We start from the raw sequence: 17,924 nt of genomic DNA on the forward strand, positions 1-17,924 counted from the left end.
GTTCCATGGGATAGCGTCCTCCAAAAAGGTGTGAACGCCAGGTGGTGAGATTCTTGGGTGTCATCTTGGACACTGACTTGGGGCTACCACGGTCATTATCTTTATTTTACAAGTTATAATATGGAAGCATAAAGAGCTCACCTGAATGTATCCTGGGTTTTTCACGAGGCAGGGATCATGGGACAGTGCCCAGCATTTAGTGGGTGTTCAGGAAACACTTGCTGAATGAGATAAGTGAATGGATGGATACTTGCTTCAGAAAAAAAAAGTGGCCTTGAAACTCAGTCCATTTTGCTTACTGCTCCATTAGAGCTCTGTAAGGGGCAGGGATCGAGGGACGCAATTTTGCATTGCTAGACTTCTCCTATCATTGACTTTTTGTGCACGTGTGTATCATTGTAGCTTACTGTTCAGTGAGTCCCCTGTTACTTTAAGACCGGAATCACTTGGTATGTTGTTGAGGGAAGGGGTGTGAAGAAACTGAACAGGGAGGAGTACCCCCCTTCTTTGGATGATAAAAGGGTCATTTTAATTGAAATAGAGTTATAACTGGTTGCCAGATTTATAACTGGTTACCAGATTTAAGCATAAGGTCAAAACCTCAGAGCAGTGAGATTATATATACAGGCAGCATGTATATAAATGTATGTATAATTTATGCAATATTTTTCCTATTTGCGCTCTCTACTTAAGCTATCCATTAAAGCCCATCACATTAATTTAATTGAAAAATTCTGGGGGAATTGTATTAGCTTTTTTCCCATTAAATTAACATTACAGCCTTTAAATAGATGTCCTGGATGCCCATTGTTGCTAACAAAATTATTATGCAAATTGAAATCTGCCCTTTCTGGATTTGGCCACCAGTGTCCCACCCTCCTCTTTTTTCTGTGACCTCTTTAATTTAATTGCTCTTTCCCTGAGTTCCCAGGCCACAGATGTGGGACAGAACCCCCTGCCCCATGCCAGAGGCCCTGTGCGGGGCTGCAAGCCTGGTCCACGGCCCTTGTGAAAACACTCTTATCTCAAGAAAGAAAAAAGGGTGGGGGGGAAGTCTCCCCCCCCAGGCCTCTTGGTGGCCAAGAGCATGCTTCGTGTCAAAGAGCGTAGGTGTGTGAGTCAGATGGGCTGGGTTTGAAATGGGATTCTGCCCCTTAGTGACTCTGAGATCTGTAGCAAATTTCCTAACCTCTGTTAAGACCTAGAAAACCACTCCTCTCTCTTGGGGAGGTTGAAGGGGAACCTGAAACAATGGATAGTGCCCACACCGAGTGGATATTCATCAAGGTCGCTTTGGCCACTTATTCACGAACTCCCTCCGTTCATCCATTCGTTGAGGATATAATTCAGAGCCCTGCTCTGTGCCAGCCCCTGGGGGAGGTGCAGGGGAGATGCCGGGGACCAGATGACCCAGGTCTGCAATAGCCTGTAGCTTGTAGGTGGGGTGGGGCTGGGAAATAAACAGGTAGACAGGTAAATACTATGTGGATAGAGGTAGGTGTTATTGCCATTATTAGCCTATCAAGCAAGTGTTTAAAAAGTGAAAAGGGCAGTCCTGTTAATTAACCAGCCACCCTGATCTGCCTGCTCTGCTGAAGCTTCCAGAAAGCAGAATGAGCTCTCAGGCTGGATCAGAGAGGCCTGCTTAGACCCGGGGCCCAGTTGGGAGGAGTCTTTTCTCCAGCCTGAGCTGCTAGATGGCCGGATCCCGAAGCTGAGTGACAGGGACTGCAGAGCGAGGAGATCTCCTTGTGAAATCTCTTGTGGATGGGGTAAGGGTTCCCCCAGCCCCACTCTGTGTCTTTTCTTTCTGACTGAGGCTCGTGAAGTTATCCCCAGGTAATCTCTGGGTGAACACCAAGACTTCACCACTCTTCACGCGTTTCCAAGGGGGACTTCTTCTCCCATCATTCCCATCTGTTTAATCTCCAAGAGTCTTCCCTTTTAATGAATGTGCTTTTCCATTTGCATAGACACTGAGTAGATTAAAATGAGTCTTGAAAAAGGAAGGCCAAAGCCTTTGGGGGTTGAAGATACACACCTAAAAGAAGCATGGCCACAGGTTATAATCCTCCCGGTGACACTAGTGCTAAATGAGAGCCTGGAAAGATGGGTAGCTTCCTTCCTGCTCTCCAGTTACCCACTGCACGGCAAGTGAGCCCTAACCATGGTGGCTTAAAGCAACAGGTGCTAATTCTCCTTCATGGTTTCTGTAAGCCAGGGATTCAGAAGCAGCTTGGCTGGGCAGTTCTAGTTCAGGTATCTCATGTGGCTCGGGTAGAGGTCATCTGGAAGGCTACTTCATGCTCATTGGGATTAGGAAGACATGTACAGCTGAGGGCTGGAACAGCTGGGCTCCTTGGGTGTACATTCTATCTCAGCCTGGTCTCTGCACAAAGTCTCTCCAACAGGGTGGCTTCAGAGCAGCCAGACTTCTTACATGGTGGTCAAGGCACCAGAGCAGGTGTCCTGAGACAGAGCAAGCCAGGTGGAGGCCACATCACTTTCCATGACTTTTTCTTGGAGGTCCTGCTGTCGCTTCTCTTGAAAATTCTGTTGCTCAGAGCGGTCATGGGGTCCAGCCCAAGTTGAAAGGAAGGGGAAGTAGACTCCACCTCTTGATGGCAAATGGCAAGGTTCTAGAAGACCATGAGGGACTGAAAGCATTGCACTGGGTAATGCTTACTTCTCAACCCTCCTGGTTGAGACTTTTACAGTGGTTATAGACTCAAATGTGCAAAGGAAAGCAATAAAGCTTCTAGAAGATAGCATAGAATATCTTCATGACTTTAGGATAGGCAACTGTGACATGATAAGAAATATATATTGGTCTCTGCGTCTGGTTCCTGACACAAAGCTCCTAAATCCCTTATGATTTCCTGAGTGATGGGTGTGGTAGGATCATCTTACACAGAGCTCTTAAAGCCCTTGGAATTTCCTGGGTGATAGGAGCGTCTTTTGTTCTAAGGAGGCCAAATCTTGGTGGGCTCCTGAATAGCTTCGGGATGGGGGCTCGTCACCAGAAAGATTAAGCCAGGATTAGAAGTTTAGAACTTTCAGCCCCACCCCCATCCTCTGGGGAGAAGCGTGGGGCCAGCAACTGAGTTAAAAGTCAGTCATGCCTATATGATAAAGCCTCCGTAAAAATCCCTAGACTGTGGGCTTGGAGAGCTTCTGGGGTGGTGAACACGTCCATGTTCTGAAGAGTGACTCCATGGGGACCGAATCTCCTGTGCTTGAGACCCTTCCAGATCTCGCCCTCTGTACCTTTTCATCTGATTGTTCATCTGTATTCTTTATAAGAAAGTTGGTAACGATAAGTAAATGTTTCCCTGAATTTTGTGAGCTGTTCTAGCAAATTATCAAACCAGAGGTCGGGGCTGGTGGTGGTGTTGTGGCAACTCCTGACTTTGTAGCCAAGTCAGACAGCAGTGTGGGTGCCCTGGGTACCCATTACTTGTGACAGGCATCTAAAGGGGTGCCATCTGGTGGGACTGAGCCCTTAACTTGGATCTGATGTTAACTGTGTGTAGATAGTGTCAGAAGTGGATACCCAGTTGATGTCCCAAAAGTTGGAGACTTGATTGGAAGGGGGGGACCCACACATTTGGTGTCAGAAGTGTTATGGGTAGAGAAACAGTTTTTCTTTAGCAAATATTTCTGAAACAGGATACACAACACACACACACACCACCATAAAGAAAATAATTGACCAATTGGACTTCATTAGAACGTCTGTTCATCAAAAGATTCCATTAAAACTATGAAAATGCAAACCACAGAGTGGGAGAAGATACTTGGAATAAAGATACCAACAGAGGACTCATATTCAGACTATTGAAAGAACTCCAATAAATCAATAAGGAAAAGACAAACAACCCAATTTTTTTTTAATGGGCAAAATGCATGAATAAGCTTTTCACAAAAGAGAAATCCAAATGGCCAAAAGAGCATCAACATCATTAGTGATTAAGGGAATGCAATACAAACCACAATGAGAATTTTTATATATGAAAAACTTTTGGGTGGACACCTAAGATTTTTGAACTTTACTGTGTATGAATTTTACACAGACACATACAACAATGGAAAATTACAAAAAAAGAAACCTGTGAACACCAGTGTGTTGACAATGCTTGGAGTAGCTGGAACTCTCATATCCTGAAGATAGGAGTGCAGATGACTACAAACACTTTGGAAAATTATTTAGCAGTATTTACTAAAGCTGAATATAGTATGTATACTCTATGAATATGCTCAATAGCAGTGTGTAAATGTGTGCACCAAAAGACATGGCTGAGGATGTTCATAGCAATATTATTTGTGATAGCCATCTTAGCTCATTCAGACTGCTATACCAGAGGACCACAGACTGATTGGCTTATAAACAACAGGAATTTATTTCTCACGGTTCCAGAGGCTGGGAAGTCCAAGATCAGGGTGCTGCTAAATTTGGTGTCTGGTGAGGACCCGCTTCCTGGTTCATAGATGACCATCTTCTTGCTGTGTCCTCCCTGGTGGAAGGGACAGGGATCTCTCTAGGGATTCTTTTATAAGGGCACTAATCCCATTCATAAGGGCTCCACTGTCATGACCTCATCACCTCCCAAGGGCCCCACCTCCTGATACCATCACACTGATTAGGTTTGTTTGAACGTAAGTTGTAGAGGGACACAAACATGCAGTCTGTAGCAAGCTCCAAACTGGAAACAACCCAAATATTATCAAGAGTAGAACAGATACAGAAAGTGTGGGCATATTCTTACAATGTTGTAATTGCAACACTATATATGGAAACATACATAGCAATGACTTTGGACAAACCCACACAATCACATGAAGAGATCTCACTCATATGTCACTGAATGAAAGACAGAGCTACATGATTCCATTTACATTAGATTTACAGTCAAGCAAAACAAATTGTGAGGATAAAAGCAAAATGAGTGGCTATCTTTGATGATGGGGGATGGGGATAACCGGGAGGGACACAAGGAACACTTTTGGAGAACTGGTAAATTTCTACATCTTAATCTGGGTGGTGATTATGAGCTTGTGTTCACTTTGTAAAAATTCACCAGACTTGTATACTTTTATAATACACACATTCATACTTCAATGAAAAAGTTTCCCTTTATTTTTTTAATTTTTATTTATTTATTTTAAAATATTGTATTTTTTTTATTTGAGAGAGAGAGTGGCAGAGGGAGAAGGAGAAGCAGGCTCCCCACTGAGCAGGGAGCCTGATGTGGGGCTCAATCCCAGGACCCTGGGATCATGACCTGACCCGAAGGCAGATGCTTAGCTACTGAGCCACCCGGGCACCCCTATAAATAAAGTTTTATTGGGACACTGCCACATTCATATACATATTGTCTATGGCTGTTGATGTGCTAAAATGACAGGGTTGAGTAGTGTGACAGAGAGGATGGCCCACAAACCCTAACATATGCACTGTTTTTCTTTTACAGAAAAAAATTGCTGACCCCTGTTCTATAACATACTACTTTGGGACCTCGTTTAATCTTTCCGTGTATATTAGAGAAGAGTCAGGATTGTTTCTCAAAGATGTTGGCTGTATTAAAAGGCTTGCCTTCAAGCCCACCCTCATGCATAGTTGGGGTGCCTTATATTGGCCAGACACCCCCTTGGGTTCAGTGCTTTAAGATTCCATCCACACCAGGAGGCCAGCCCCACCCTGCCTTCCAGTGATTCTCAAAGTAATTTGATTTGCTTTGAATTTTCTTTCCTAATTCTGCTTTTTAAAATTCTAATCATTTGAATTATGAAAGTAATATATATCTTTTATAACAACTCAAACAACAAAGAAGCGTCTAAAATAAAATTAACAGTCTCCCTGCCCCTCTCCAATCCAGCTCCCTTGATGAAGTCGCTGTTAACAATTCGGTATAAATGTTTCCCCACTGTTTGCTTTATTTATAAAAACATATAAAAACCTACGTACGTAGAGGGTGTGACTTTTTTGGGTCTTTTTATTTTTTTTAATGAAAATAGGATCACACTTGCTTTTTATTCTATCTAGCAAAGTATTGCAGGCGTTGCTCTCTGTCAATGTCTATAATTTTATTTTATAATTTTTAACAGCTACACTGTATTCCTTAGTGTAAATATATCCTGATTTTTTCAACCTTTGTCCTATTAATGTACATTCAGATTGTTTCCAGGTGGTTTTTTTTTTTTTTTTTAACTATTACAAGCGATGCTGCAATAAACTTCTTCATATATTTATGTCTTTATATACTGGCATTTTCATTTCTGGTGGACATATTCCCAGAAGTGAGAGTGCCGGGCCACAGTTTAAATTTTCAAAAATACCAACAGTTGATTTTCCACGACGCTATAATAATTTATAGCCTCTCCCCCGATGGTGTTCAAGAGAACTGGATTCCTCACACCCTTGCCAGCTCTGGATGCTACACATATTTTCCATTTTTGCCAATCTGATGGGTAAAAAATAGTATCTCATTGTTCTCATTTGCATTTCCCTGACAAGTGAGCCTGAGCATCTTTTCATATGTTTATTGGCCATTTGCATTTCTGCTTCTGTGAATTCTGTAGCCTTGGCCCATGCTTCTCCTGGGTGATTGGTCTTTTTCTTATTAATTCGTAGGGTCATTTTATAAATTAAGAATATTAACTCTTTGTTAATTATAGGGCTGCAAAGATTTTCTTTGTTTATGGTATGTTTTTCCTCAGCTCTGCTTCTGATTAAAAAAAAAAATTAAATCTCTGTCCCCCAGGTTCTTGCTAAGAATATAACTAAAACTCTTTGCATCTTAATTCTTATCAGAATCTCAGCTGTGAGAAGTAATATATGTGGTGCTTTGTTTAAAGCAGTGGTTCTCAAACATTTTCTAATTTTAAGTAACAGACACTCTCCCCCCACCCCCAGCCTTTTTTTCCCCAAACACATGATTAGGGAGATAAAAGAGAAACTGCCATGATGAACTTGGGTTTGGGGGCTCAGCGATTACCATGCAGAGGGCCTGTCGCTTCTCTCTTGCAGCCCCTGCCACACTGTGAGAACCACTGGTGCTCCCTGGAACCTAGTTTGAGAATCATTGATCTGAAGGCTCTGCAGCCCCTCCATCTATTTAATCAGTTCTGTACAGTGTGTTCCATAGAATATTAAGTAGGATATTAACAAGTGCTTTGTGAAGAAAAGACTCTGGGATTGTTCTATGGCCTGCCAAAATGAGGCATGCTTTCCCTTTCTGAACTAGATCACACTTTGATTCTTTTGAGATGGAAATGCTAGCGTACCAAGAGACAGGAACTGGACAAAGGGTGACACACACCCTTTATTTCTCTTCACACGCAATGCCAAAACAAATAGACAGTTATTGCCCTTGCTGCTCCCGGCCATCTGCTGAAGGTGCAACTCTAGTTTTCTGACTGGTCTGAGTGAGTACTGCTCACTTAGCCATCAGGGTTATGGAGAACCCAGGGGACCAGCAAGGGACAGGTGGGTGCTGACCCTTTTTTATTTTCCCAGGGGCAGAAGTTGTGGGCTCTTGGTGACATTCAGACACCCCGTCTTCTGCCTTACTTGGAATTTGGAAGGACAAATTTCTCCCTAATCTTTTTTTTTTTTTGAGTCATACCTATAACAAAGAACAAATCAAAAGGACTTTAAACAAAGGTGCTTTAAGCAGGAAATTTGCAGATACTACCTTTTTTCCTTCCTAGATCCTTTCAAGAAAAGAAAAAGGAAAGAGTTATTGGCATAACTTGTTTAAGAATAACAATCTGGTAATCCTGTATGATCTTAAGAGAAGAAAAACTATGTAGTAGGAGCAGTGAACCTACTAGGTCCCATTTGAAGACTGTGCCTAGGTTCTTGCACAACAGTGGTCAAAGAAGCTTGAGAAATGCTGGGTTTCTTTACTGCAGGACTTCTCAGAGCCTTTATAAAGCCAGTGTTCACTGTGAAGTTCCAAGAGGAAGGCATGGGTGAGTTTCCTACCTTTTCTTGACCACAGAACCCCTTGTGGGCAGAACCTCTCCAGGAATGGTATTCCGTTGTCTACCCTTTAGAAAAAGGCTGGACCAGATAGTCTTACATTTTGCCATAGGTAAAACCAGACTCTCAGACAACTGCACCCTTTTCTTTGGCTACTTACAGATTTGCTTGTGTTGAACTTCCCTTAACCTGCATTGAGGGACATTATATGGAATTCATTGCATAAACTTGCTCTAATTTTTACTGCAAGGAGGTTGTAATTTTACATAGCCTATTACTAGTAAAAGCTGGGTTTTCCTAAGCAATGGGTTTGTTTACATCTAACACCATGAATTTAGTAACTGTTTATAGTTCCCTCTTTGCTCTTACCACCAGGATGCTCAGGCAGATTTCTGGGCCATGGCAAATAATGGTGTCGAAATCTATGCTAAATATTTTGAGTACCGATCTTGTCCTTTATTTCGACATATCCTTCTACCTTTTTATTTTCACTTAGTCCCCATTTCCTTGTTTTAAGGTTTTATTTTGTTATATTGATATATGTAAATAAACTAACTTTTAATCCTATTTTTGAAATAGAAGTGGGATGTAATAATAAAACAAGTACATACCTATGTATATATTCTAACATTTTTAACATTCTAACATATCTAAGCATATAAATATATATATTTTTAAGTTTTTATTTTAATCACCTGGGGCTCATCACAGCAAGTGCCCTCCTTAATCCCATCACCTATTTAACTCATCCTCCCACTCAGCTCCCCTCTGGGAAGATGTTCTCTATAGTTCAGAGTTTGGTTTATCTCTCTCTGTCTCCCTTTTTCCTCTTTGCTGGTTTGTTTTGTTTCTTAAATTCCACATATGAGTGAAATCATATGGTATTTGCCTTTCACGGACTTATTTTGCTTAGCATTATACTCTCTAGATCATCCACATCAGTGCAAATGGCAAGATTTCACTCTTTTTATGGCTGAGTAATATTCCATTGTGTGTATGTACCACATCTTTATCCATTCATCAGTCAGTGGACACTTGGGCTGCTTCCATAATTTGGCTGTTGTAGAGAACGCTGTTGTAAACATAGGGATGCATGTATCCCTTTGAATTAGTATTTTTGTATTCTTTGGGTAAATACCCAGTAGTGTGATTGCTGGATCATAGGGTAGTTCTATTTTTAACTTTTTGAGGAACCTCCATACTGTTTTCCAGGGTAGCTGCACCAATTTGCATTCCCACCAACAGTGCACCAGGGTTCCCCTTTCTCCACATCCTCACCAACACCTGGTGTTTCTAAAGTTGTTGATTTTAGCCATTCTGACAGGTGTGAGGTGGGATCTCATTGCAGCTTTGATTTGCATTTCTCTGCTGCCTAGTGATGTTGAGCATCTTTTCATGTGTCTGTTGGCCATCTGGATGTCTTCTTTGGAGAAATGTCTGTTCATGTCTTCTGCCCATTTTTTTTTTTTAAAGATTTTATTTATTTGACAGAGACACAGCGAGAGAGGGAACACAAGCAGGGGGAGTGGGAGAGGGAGAAGCAGGCTTCCGGCTGAGTAGGGAGCCCGATGCGGGGCTCGATCCCAGGACCCCTGAGATCATGACCTGAGCTGAAGGCAGACACTTAACGACTGAGCCACCCAGGCGCCCCTCTTCTGCCCATTTTTTAATTGGATTATTTGTTTTTAAGGGTGTTGAGTTTTATTCTAACTTGCATATATTAAACGCCTACTATGTGCAAGCTCCTGCTAGGGCCCTGGGGAAATAGAGATGAAACAAGCTGTGGTCCTTGTCCCTGGAGGACTCAATGTTGCTGTGAAACAGATGTAATTACCACACCCAATGGGCATCATAAGCACCACAATGTTGTCTGTTAAGTAGTAACGGACTATGTTCAAAGCACGTGCCCGGGAGTGCCCGGGAGGCTGAGTAGAGTGACCAACTGAGACAGGCAGAGCTGCCCAAGGACCCCCAGGTTTGGAGGTCAGCTCCCACCTGCCCAGGTCTTTCCAGGGTCCACCTCCAGCCAGGTGAGCAAGCAAGTTTCCTGGTGATTCCCAGCAACACTGAGTAGAGCGGGGCGGGCTCCTCCAAGACCTGCCCGAATGAGAGATGTGTGACCAAACTATCTATGGCGGTTTTGAACTAAAATGAAAAAGTGCTGTGGGAACCCAGTGAAGGAGCCAATGACCTCATGGGGGAGAGGGAGAGAGAAGAGCAAGAAAGGGATCATCAGGCTGAAGCTATGGGTGAGGTTTCAGGCATTTGCTCTCCATTTGAAAAGATGTGCAAGGTTGTGCGTATGAGCCTGTGCCTTTTCTGAGAAGAGGGTCAGTTGCTCTCATCAGATTCTCAGAAGAGTTCACGGCCCACAAGACCTTAAGATCCATCACCTTAAAAGGGTGACTAGACCATTGCCAGGATAGCAAAGGGCGGGAAAATGCTCAAAATGCTCACGAAGGTACTAGAGTCTGTAGGGTAGAAGTGACTAGGGGTTCACATCCACTCACTTCATCGTTCTTTCCTACAGCAGATAATTTATTGAACATCCACTATGGCTCAGGCTTTGTGAACACGATCGTTGGTCCCTTTACAGACCTTACAGGCTCTAGCTACTTCTGCAGAAGGCTGTCCTCATCCCGTCTCTCCCACTGGCCTGGAAGACGGGCCCCAAAGTCCACCCTTCTTCTTCCAAGCATTTTGAGTTTTATCTCCTTCTCCCCCTGCAGCCCGTACAGTAAGAGCTGTCAACAAGGCACGGGTCCCTAAGACCCCTCCAGGAAGTAATTTTCCGAACTTGTCTCAGCTTTTTCTTGATCAGCATGGAAGTACCATGATTCTTTTTGTTTGTTTTTTAAGATTTGTTAAACTTGTCAGAGAGAGAGCGAGCACAGGTAGGGGGAGCAGTGGGCAGAGGGAGAGGGAGCCCAACTCGGGGCTCGATCCCAGGGCCCCGGGATCATGACCTGAGCCGAAGGCAGACGCTTAACCGACTGAGCTGCCCAGGCGCCCCTCGTGGTTTCTTTCTTGGGAACAAAAAAGCTCCATAAGGAATGAAAAGACTTCTTTCTAAGTTGAACCAGAAAAGGGCCGTGGCTGAAACACAAAGCTGGAGAAAGAGTCTAGCCACGTGATGGGAGGTGCTTTCACTTCACTATGATTTCAGTTTAAGTCTTGATTATGTACAAAAGGCACCTCCAGCATCCGAGTCTCCAAGAACCTGGGCGTCTTTGAAGACTTGTTTTCCTTTTTCTCTTTCCCCCCTACCTCTGTCATCCCTCCCTCCCTCTCTCTCACCTTCACGTCATCCTCATGGCACACCAGGAAGGCTTTACCGTGTAGCCACAAACATGATTCTTGGTTTTATCACTGACTCACAGTTTCATGTACTGTACCTCAGATTTCCCATCTCTGAAATGGGTATGATTATACAGGAAAGTAATGTTGGTGGAAACTTGAAGGACCTCGGGTGATGAGTTTTGTAGAAGTTGCATGCATGCACACACACGGTATCTGATTAGCCTCCAGGCAGAGTGGGGATAGCAGGATTTCCTCAGAACAATCTAAGCAGAGAACATCTGGTTCCCTTACCTGTTGGTGCATTTGTCTGTGTGTTCCGTTGGATTAAACTGTTGATAAACTAGCCTGCAGCTACCTCGTACTCACTCTTGAAACTCCAGACATTGTCTTTCAGGCAAGGAGCTCCCAGCTGCGGCTGGTTGTAAGTACGGAAGGGGAATGGACATGTTCCGTTTCTTGCTCTATTCCCAGGACACAGGTTGACGCTTGCCTTTCACCCCCAAGTGAGTTTATTCACTGGAAGTCTTCCTTGAACACTGGCAGATTCAGAGAATCTCTTCCCAGTGATCCCTAAGCCAGTGTTCCTGGCCTGATGCAAACTTTGTATTGTCTATACGTTGTCCATAAAGTGGAATTGGCATGTGGAAAGTGTTTCTGTGTTGCAGGGGAAGGCAGGGATGTCGGGGAAAGAAGACAGCTCTGCAGTTTAATGGTTAAATAGCAAAAAAGAAAAAAAACAAAACCCTCAAGGCTCTGAGTTTAAAAGCCAGTCCTACTTAAAAGATTTTGCTCTTTACTAAACGTTGTGTAATGTGCCTGTTGTTTTTGCCTGCCTAGCAGCCATTCTCCTTACTTCTGGAAAGAACAACCCAGTTTTGTTCTGGTGATCTATGCTCCCTCATTGGATATCATTTTGGTAGTATCATTAAACAGAGTGTCTTGCCCTCCGCTGGCCAAGGGGGAAGCTCATGATGGTGGCTACACCAGGCATATTCTCCCAGAAATTTGAATATTGAAGATCTCCACAGGGTTGGAACTCATTCATCCAGTGTCTGTGCCCTAAAGAGACTGTCTCTTAGTTCCCCTGGGTCTCCAGAACTTCTCTGGGCTCTGTCCCTTCTGAGAACTATTTGGCTATTACTTCTATTCTGTGAATCCCCCAAGCCTTTCCAAAGCATTTCCTTCCTTCCTTCCTTCCTTCCTTCCTTCCTTCCTTCCTTCCTTCCTTCCTTCCTTCCTTCCTTCCTTCCTTCCTTCCTTCCCTCCCTCCCTCCCTCCCTCCTTCCTCCCTCCTTTCTTCCTTTTTTTTTTTTGCTTAAGTTAGTTAGAGTCAGCTTCTGCCTCCAGCCATAATGAAATAACTAGTACCAGACTTGTTTTCCATCTGTACACAGCTAGAAAGCTGAAGAAAATACATGAAACAACAGTTTTCAGACACTGAGCAACAGGCAGTGCAGAACTGTGAGCCCTGAAAAAAGTGAGACAAATGAAGTGAGCCCTGTGATCACCTTGGCTTTCTGCATAGAAGTACGTTTTATTTATTTATTTATTTATTTATTTTAAGTTTTTATTTATTTATTTGACAGAGAGATACAAAGCAAGAGAAGGAACATAAGCAGGGGGAGTGGGAGAGGGAGAGCAGGCTTCCCGCTGAGCAGGGAGCCCGATGTGGGGCTTGATCCCAGGACCCTGGGATCATGACCTGAGCCGAAGGCAGATGCTTAACGACTGAGCCACCCAGGCGCCCCTAGAAGTATGTTTTAGATTGCAGCACAGTGAGGGGAATCCCAAGCAGAGCATGGAAGTTTCTCTGAGTTGAGGACATATAGATTATCATATGTGGAGGTTGAAGAGGCTGGAATTTGTGAGGCCAAGTCCTAGAGAAGAAGGTGCTGCACAGATTAACAGCACCAGAAATCGTATCAGGAGCCCCTTGGGTGATTGGTTGAATACGAAGTTGCCCAGGCATTGAGTGGAATGCCAGAAGGATGGCAAAGAACAACCCTACTGGGGGAATAAACTGAATAATTCCCAGAGCTCTCATAGGACTGGGGGACATTCAAGTTTTAGCAAACCAGAATGGGAGTAAGCTATTGAACATCCAAGGCATTCTTTAGAGGGTACAGTGAGGTCACACCATAGTAGTAGGGCTACACTTGCCTTAGAAGAAAGGCTCCATGGGGCGCCTGGGTGGCTCAGTCAGTTGAATGTCTGACTCTTGATTTTGGCTCAAGTCATGATCTCAGGGTCCTGGGATTGAGCCCTGCGCTGGGCTCTGCACTCAGCAGGGAGTCTGCTTGGGATTCTCTCTCTCCCTCTGCTTCTGCCCCTCCCCCCTCTCTAAAATAAAATAAATAAATCTTAAAAAAAAAAAAAGAGAGAAGAAGAAGAAAGGCTCCACTAGGTCCACTTCAGCAAAGCTTTTTAAGAAGCCTCAAAAAAATAAAACTGACCAGTAAGTAACTTAACTGCCTGCCAAATGAATTCCAAAAGAAAATGACAAGAATCTAAACATTCAACTGCATAATATCAATAATGTCTAGCATCCAACATAAAATTACCAGACACCTAAAGAAGCAAGAAAATGTGACCCATTACCAGGAGAAATACCAGTCAGTGTAAACTGACCCAAAATGACAAAGATGATGTAATTAACAGACACGGACTTTGAAACAGCTATTACAAATATGTTCAAAGATTTAAAGGAAAGCATGAACATAAGAAGTAGAAGTTTTTTTTTAAGAACTAAATGACACTTCTAGGAGGAGGAAAAATACAATTTCTAAAACGAAAACTTCACTGGATAGGTTTAACAGCATATTAAAGATTGCAGAAGAAAAAAAATAGTACACATGATGACATAATAATACAAGCTTATGCAGCACAAGGAGAAAAAAGACTAAGGGGGGAAAAAAAGGACCACATCAGGCAACCTCTGCAACAATATTAGATGGTCAACCCTACATGTAATCAGAGCCCCAGTAGGAAAGGAGGGCAGAACAAAATACTTGAAATGATAATGGCGGAAGATGTTCCAAAAACTGATAAAAACTATAAAGGTACAGATCCAAGAAACCCAACCAATTGTAGGCAGGATAAACACAAAGAAAAGAACATCAAAACAATCATAATCACATTACTTAAAACTAGCAATGAAAAGAAAATCCTGAAAACAGCTAAGATGAAAAGAACTATTACATTCAATAAACAAAGATAAGAAATATCACTGATTTCCCACCCTTAAAAATAATGCAAGCCATAAAATAAAGACAATGGAATGACGTCCTTAATATGTTGAATTAAATGACAAAAATGAAAAACAAACAAAAACCTGTCAACAAAGAGTCTATATTTGGGGCGCCTGGGTGGTTCAGTCGTTAAGTGTCTGCCTTCGGCTCAGGTCATGATCCCAGGGTCCTGGGATCAAGCCCCGCAATGGGCTCCCTGCTCAGCGGGAAGCCTGCTTCTCTCTCTCCCACTCCCCCTGCTGGTGTTCCCTCTCTCACTGTGTCTTTCTCTGTCAAATAAATAAATAAATAAATCTTAAAAAAAAAAAAAAGAGTCTATATTCAGTGAAAATTATCCTTAGAAAATGAATGTGAAATAAAAATGTTTTTTCAGACAAACAAAAGGAGGTAGAATTTGTCACCAGCAGACTTGCACCATAAGAAATATTATAAGTTCTTTTTCAGGCTGAAGAAAAATGATACCAGGTAGAAACTCAGATCTACACAAGGAATGAAGAATACCAGAAAATTTAAATATGTGAGTAAAGATAAGAGAATTTATATTTTTGTTTTTAGTTTTAAGTTATCCAGACTCAGCCTGCCTTTCAGAATCTAGACTCAAGATCCAAAGAATTATATGGATTTTCAGAAATTATCTTGCCTCTGTAGCAAGTACGCAAAACACTAATGTCTATTAGTTATGGAGAGAAAACATGCAGTTAATTGTCATAGTAATCTTTATGTATATAAATATTTAGTACTTATTTATTTATATATTTATTTAAATATATAGATATCTATTAAAAACATTACAAATATACCAACTCGTCTATTTTGTAGATGAGCCACACAAGGAAGGCTTTGAGATTTTTGTGACTTTCTCAAGGCATGACACAAAAGCCTTGGTACACTAACTACAACATCTTTTGCCTTTCCGTGGCTAAGGGGATCCCATCACAGCCCTGCCACTTACTAGCAGTGTGATTTGAGCAAGTGATTAAATGTCTCCAAGCCTCAGTTTCTTCTCATAAGATGGACATAATAAAATGCCTACCTCCTTGAGTTGCTGAGATTATCACATAAGATACTATGGGAGTCAGGATGCCTTTGTTCATAAGAGGCCAACTCAAATTATCTTACATGTGAAGAATATTTATTGTCTCATGGAACTGGGAAGTTTGGATGTCTGGATGGTTTCAGGCACTGCTGGATCCAGGGTCTCAATGTCATCAAGAATCTCTGTCTCTCATCTCAGCTTTCTTTGGTTCTGGCATCATCCTCAAGTAGGCTCACCCAAGGTAGTGGCAGAGATAACCTCCAGTAGCTCCAGGCTCATATCCCACTTACATAGCAGAGCCAAAGGAAAGCAGTTTTCTTTCCCAGTAGTCTTAGCAACTATTCACTCCCCTGCCTGCCTGTGAATTCATATGTGACTCTGATTGGTTGGTTCTGGGTTGTATATCCTCTTCTGGAACAAGGCCATGGAATAAGGGTGGTTTCCTAAAGGTAAACTGGGATGCTGTTGTCAAAAGATGGTGTTGCAGATGCTGAGCTACCAAAACCAACAGACGTTTATGACACTTCTATAAAGCACTGGACAGTAAGAGCTATCAAATACAGCCAAATCCCAAGTTTGGATTTGTATGTACTAACTTGATCCTTACAGCCGTATCGGGGTGGAGGGGGGGGAACTCCTGTAAGCCCCAACCTCATGGAAGACCCAGCTTTACAATGGTTTCCCAGTCCTGGCCCCCAGCTTTGCATGACCCAAATGGTGTCTCCTGTCCCCAGGCTCCCCCTGGAGATGTGGCACTACACCGTCAGCTCTGGGCTTTCTTTCCTTCTTTGTTTTTGGCCTCCGCCAATTGCCCCCAATTTCCCTAGAGTCTTTGTTATGCATTAACAACAATTATTCTTTAAAAAAAAAAGATGTATTTTTGAGAGAAAGAGCACGAACGGGAGGGGGAGAGGGAGAGGAGGGAGAGAGAGAATCCCAAGTGGACTCCCCGCTGAGCTCAGAGCCTGATGCAGGGCTTGATCTCAGGGTGGTGAGATCACGACCTGAGCCAAAATCAAGAGTCGGGCACTCAACTGACTGAGCCCAGGTGCCCCAATAATTATTCTTTTCAGCATCTCTGTTTCACAGCAGGGTGGTTTTCAGGTCATCTCCCCATTTTACAGAGGCAGAAACTGAGGCCTAGAGAGGTTAAAAGCCTTACCCCACACCACACAGCTAGTAAGTGGCAGAACCGGTGTTCAACCCCAGAGTCTGTTTTCTAACGAGCAATGTGAATGGTGGCTGGTGGACGAGGTCCCACGCCTGGTGTGCCGCAGAGTCTTATCCAGACCCAGGGATCCCAGCTCTCCTGCCTAGTCCCTGGAGTCCTCAAGTAACTTCCTGATAATCACGAAGCCCAGAAGAAAGGGAAGCTCAGTGTCCATGTAAGACACCTCGCAAGCAAGATGCTGTGAATGTTTTCAGTCCAGACGAGGGGAGAGGGGGTAGCTGGGGACAGGACCCAGCAAATGGAACGTGGGGGTGCTCTTATTAATTTCCTATGGCTGCCATAACAAATCCTTGGTGTTCCTTGACCCGTAGCTGCATATAACGCCCCTCTCTGCCTCCGTCTTCACCTGGCCTGGCCCTCTGTATGTCTCTGTGTGTTCTCCTCTGTCTATCTAATGTCCTTCTGCCTTGCTCTTACAAGGACACCTGTCATTGGATTTAGGGCCCACCCAGGTAATCCGGGATGATCTCCTCTTCAGATCCTTCAGTTAATTGCATTTACAAAGACCCCTTTTCCAGGTGTATCACATTCACCCGCTCCAGGGGTTAGGATGCAGTCACCTCTCTTTTGGGAGGGGGCACTGTTCAACCCACTGAAGTGGAAAGCGGCCCGATTCTTCTTGGGCTCTGAGCCTCGGGCCTGGGTGAGGGGGCGAGCTGCAGCGGGTTCTCGACGGTGCCTCTTTTATTGTTTCATATTTTTCTCTTTTGTTTTGAGGTTTTCTGCCCTCTTTTCTGGAAGGTGCACGATGCTCGGCTCTGTGGTTATTTTCGCCTAACAGCTGTGTTTCCGGTGAGCAGCTGGGGGATGCTTCTGACTCAGCAAAACGGGAGCAGTAACGGCCAAGAAGCCGTTCGAGCAAGGCTCGAAATAAAGCAGCAGTTTCTTCCCGTCCCCTCGTCCTTTCACTTCCCCACTCGTGGGCACCTTTTGAAAGTCTCGCAAAGCGCTTGTCAAAAACCACTTGGAACCACCGGTGCAAGGCCTGGCTGAAGGTGGCCCTGAGCTCGGGCTCTCTCGGAAAACAGAGGGATCCCGGAAAGGACAGGGCCAGAGCAGCCCGGCTTTGTGCTGGGGACACCCCGCCCCAGATGCCCCCGCCGCTCCCCCGCTCCCCCCCCCCCC

At 43.7% G+C, this 17,924-nt stretch overlaps 1 protein-coding gene across 5 annotated transcripts in view; it reads left to right on the forward strand.

The window, feature by feature from the left end:
- The window catches only part of SPRING1 (SREBF pathway regulator in golgi 1), a 223,576-nt gene that overhangs the window by 113,205 nt on the left and 92,447 nt on the right, over positions 1-17,924 (forward strand). Inside the window, exons 6-7 of one of the 5 annotated variants that reach the window (XR_014139782.1) lie at positions 14,977-15,049; positions 17,517-17,815. The exons of 2 other annotated variants lie outside the window; for them this stretch is intronic. Coding sequence is in view for 2 of the 3 variants with exons in the window: in XM_081802145.1 (XP_081658271.1) it covers positions 7,915-7,935 (21 nt within the window). In the remaining variant the exon portion in view is untranslated. Of the gene's footprint in view, positions 1-7,914; positions 14,844-14,976; positions 15,278-17,516; positions 17,816-17,924 lie in introns of those variants that run through there. 2 more of the 5 variants (XM_081802146.1, XM_081802145.1) reach the window with 2 other exon arrangements.

The sequence above is a fragment of the Leptonychotes weddellii genome, chromosome 13 (genome assembly GCF_054177405.1).
Source record: "Leptonychotes weddellii isolate Sample4059 chromosome 13, ASM5417740v2, whole genome shotgun sequence".
Lineage (NCBI taxonomy): Eukaryota > Metazoa > Chordata > Mammalia > Carnivora > Phocidae > Leptonychotes > Leptonychotes weddellii.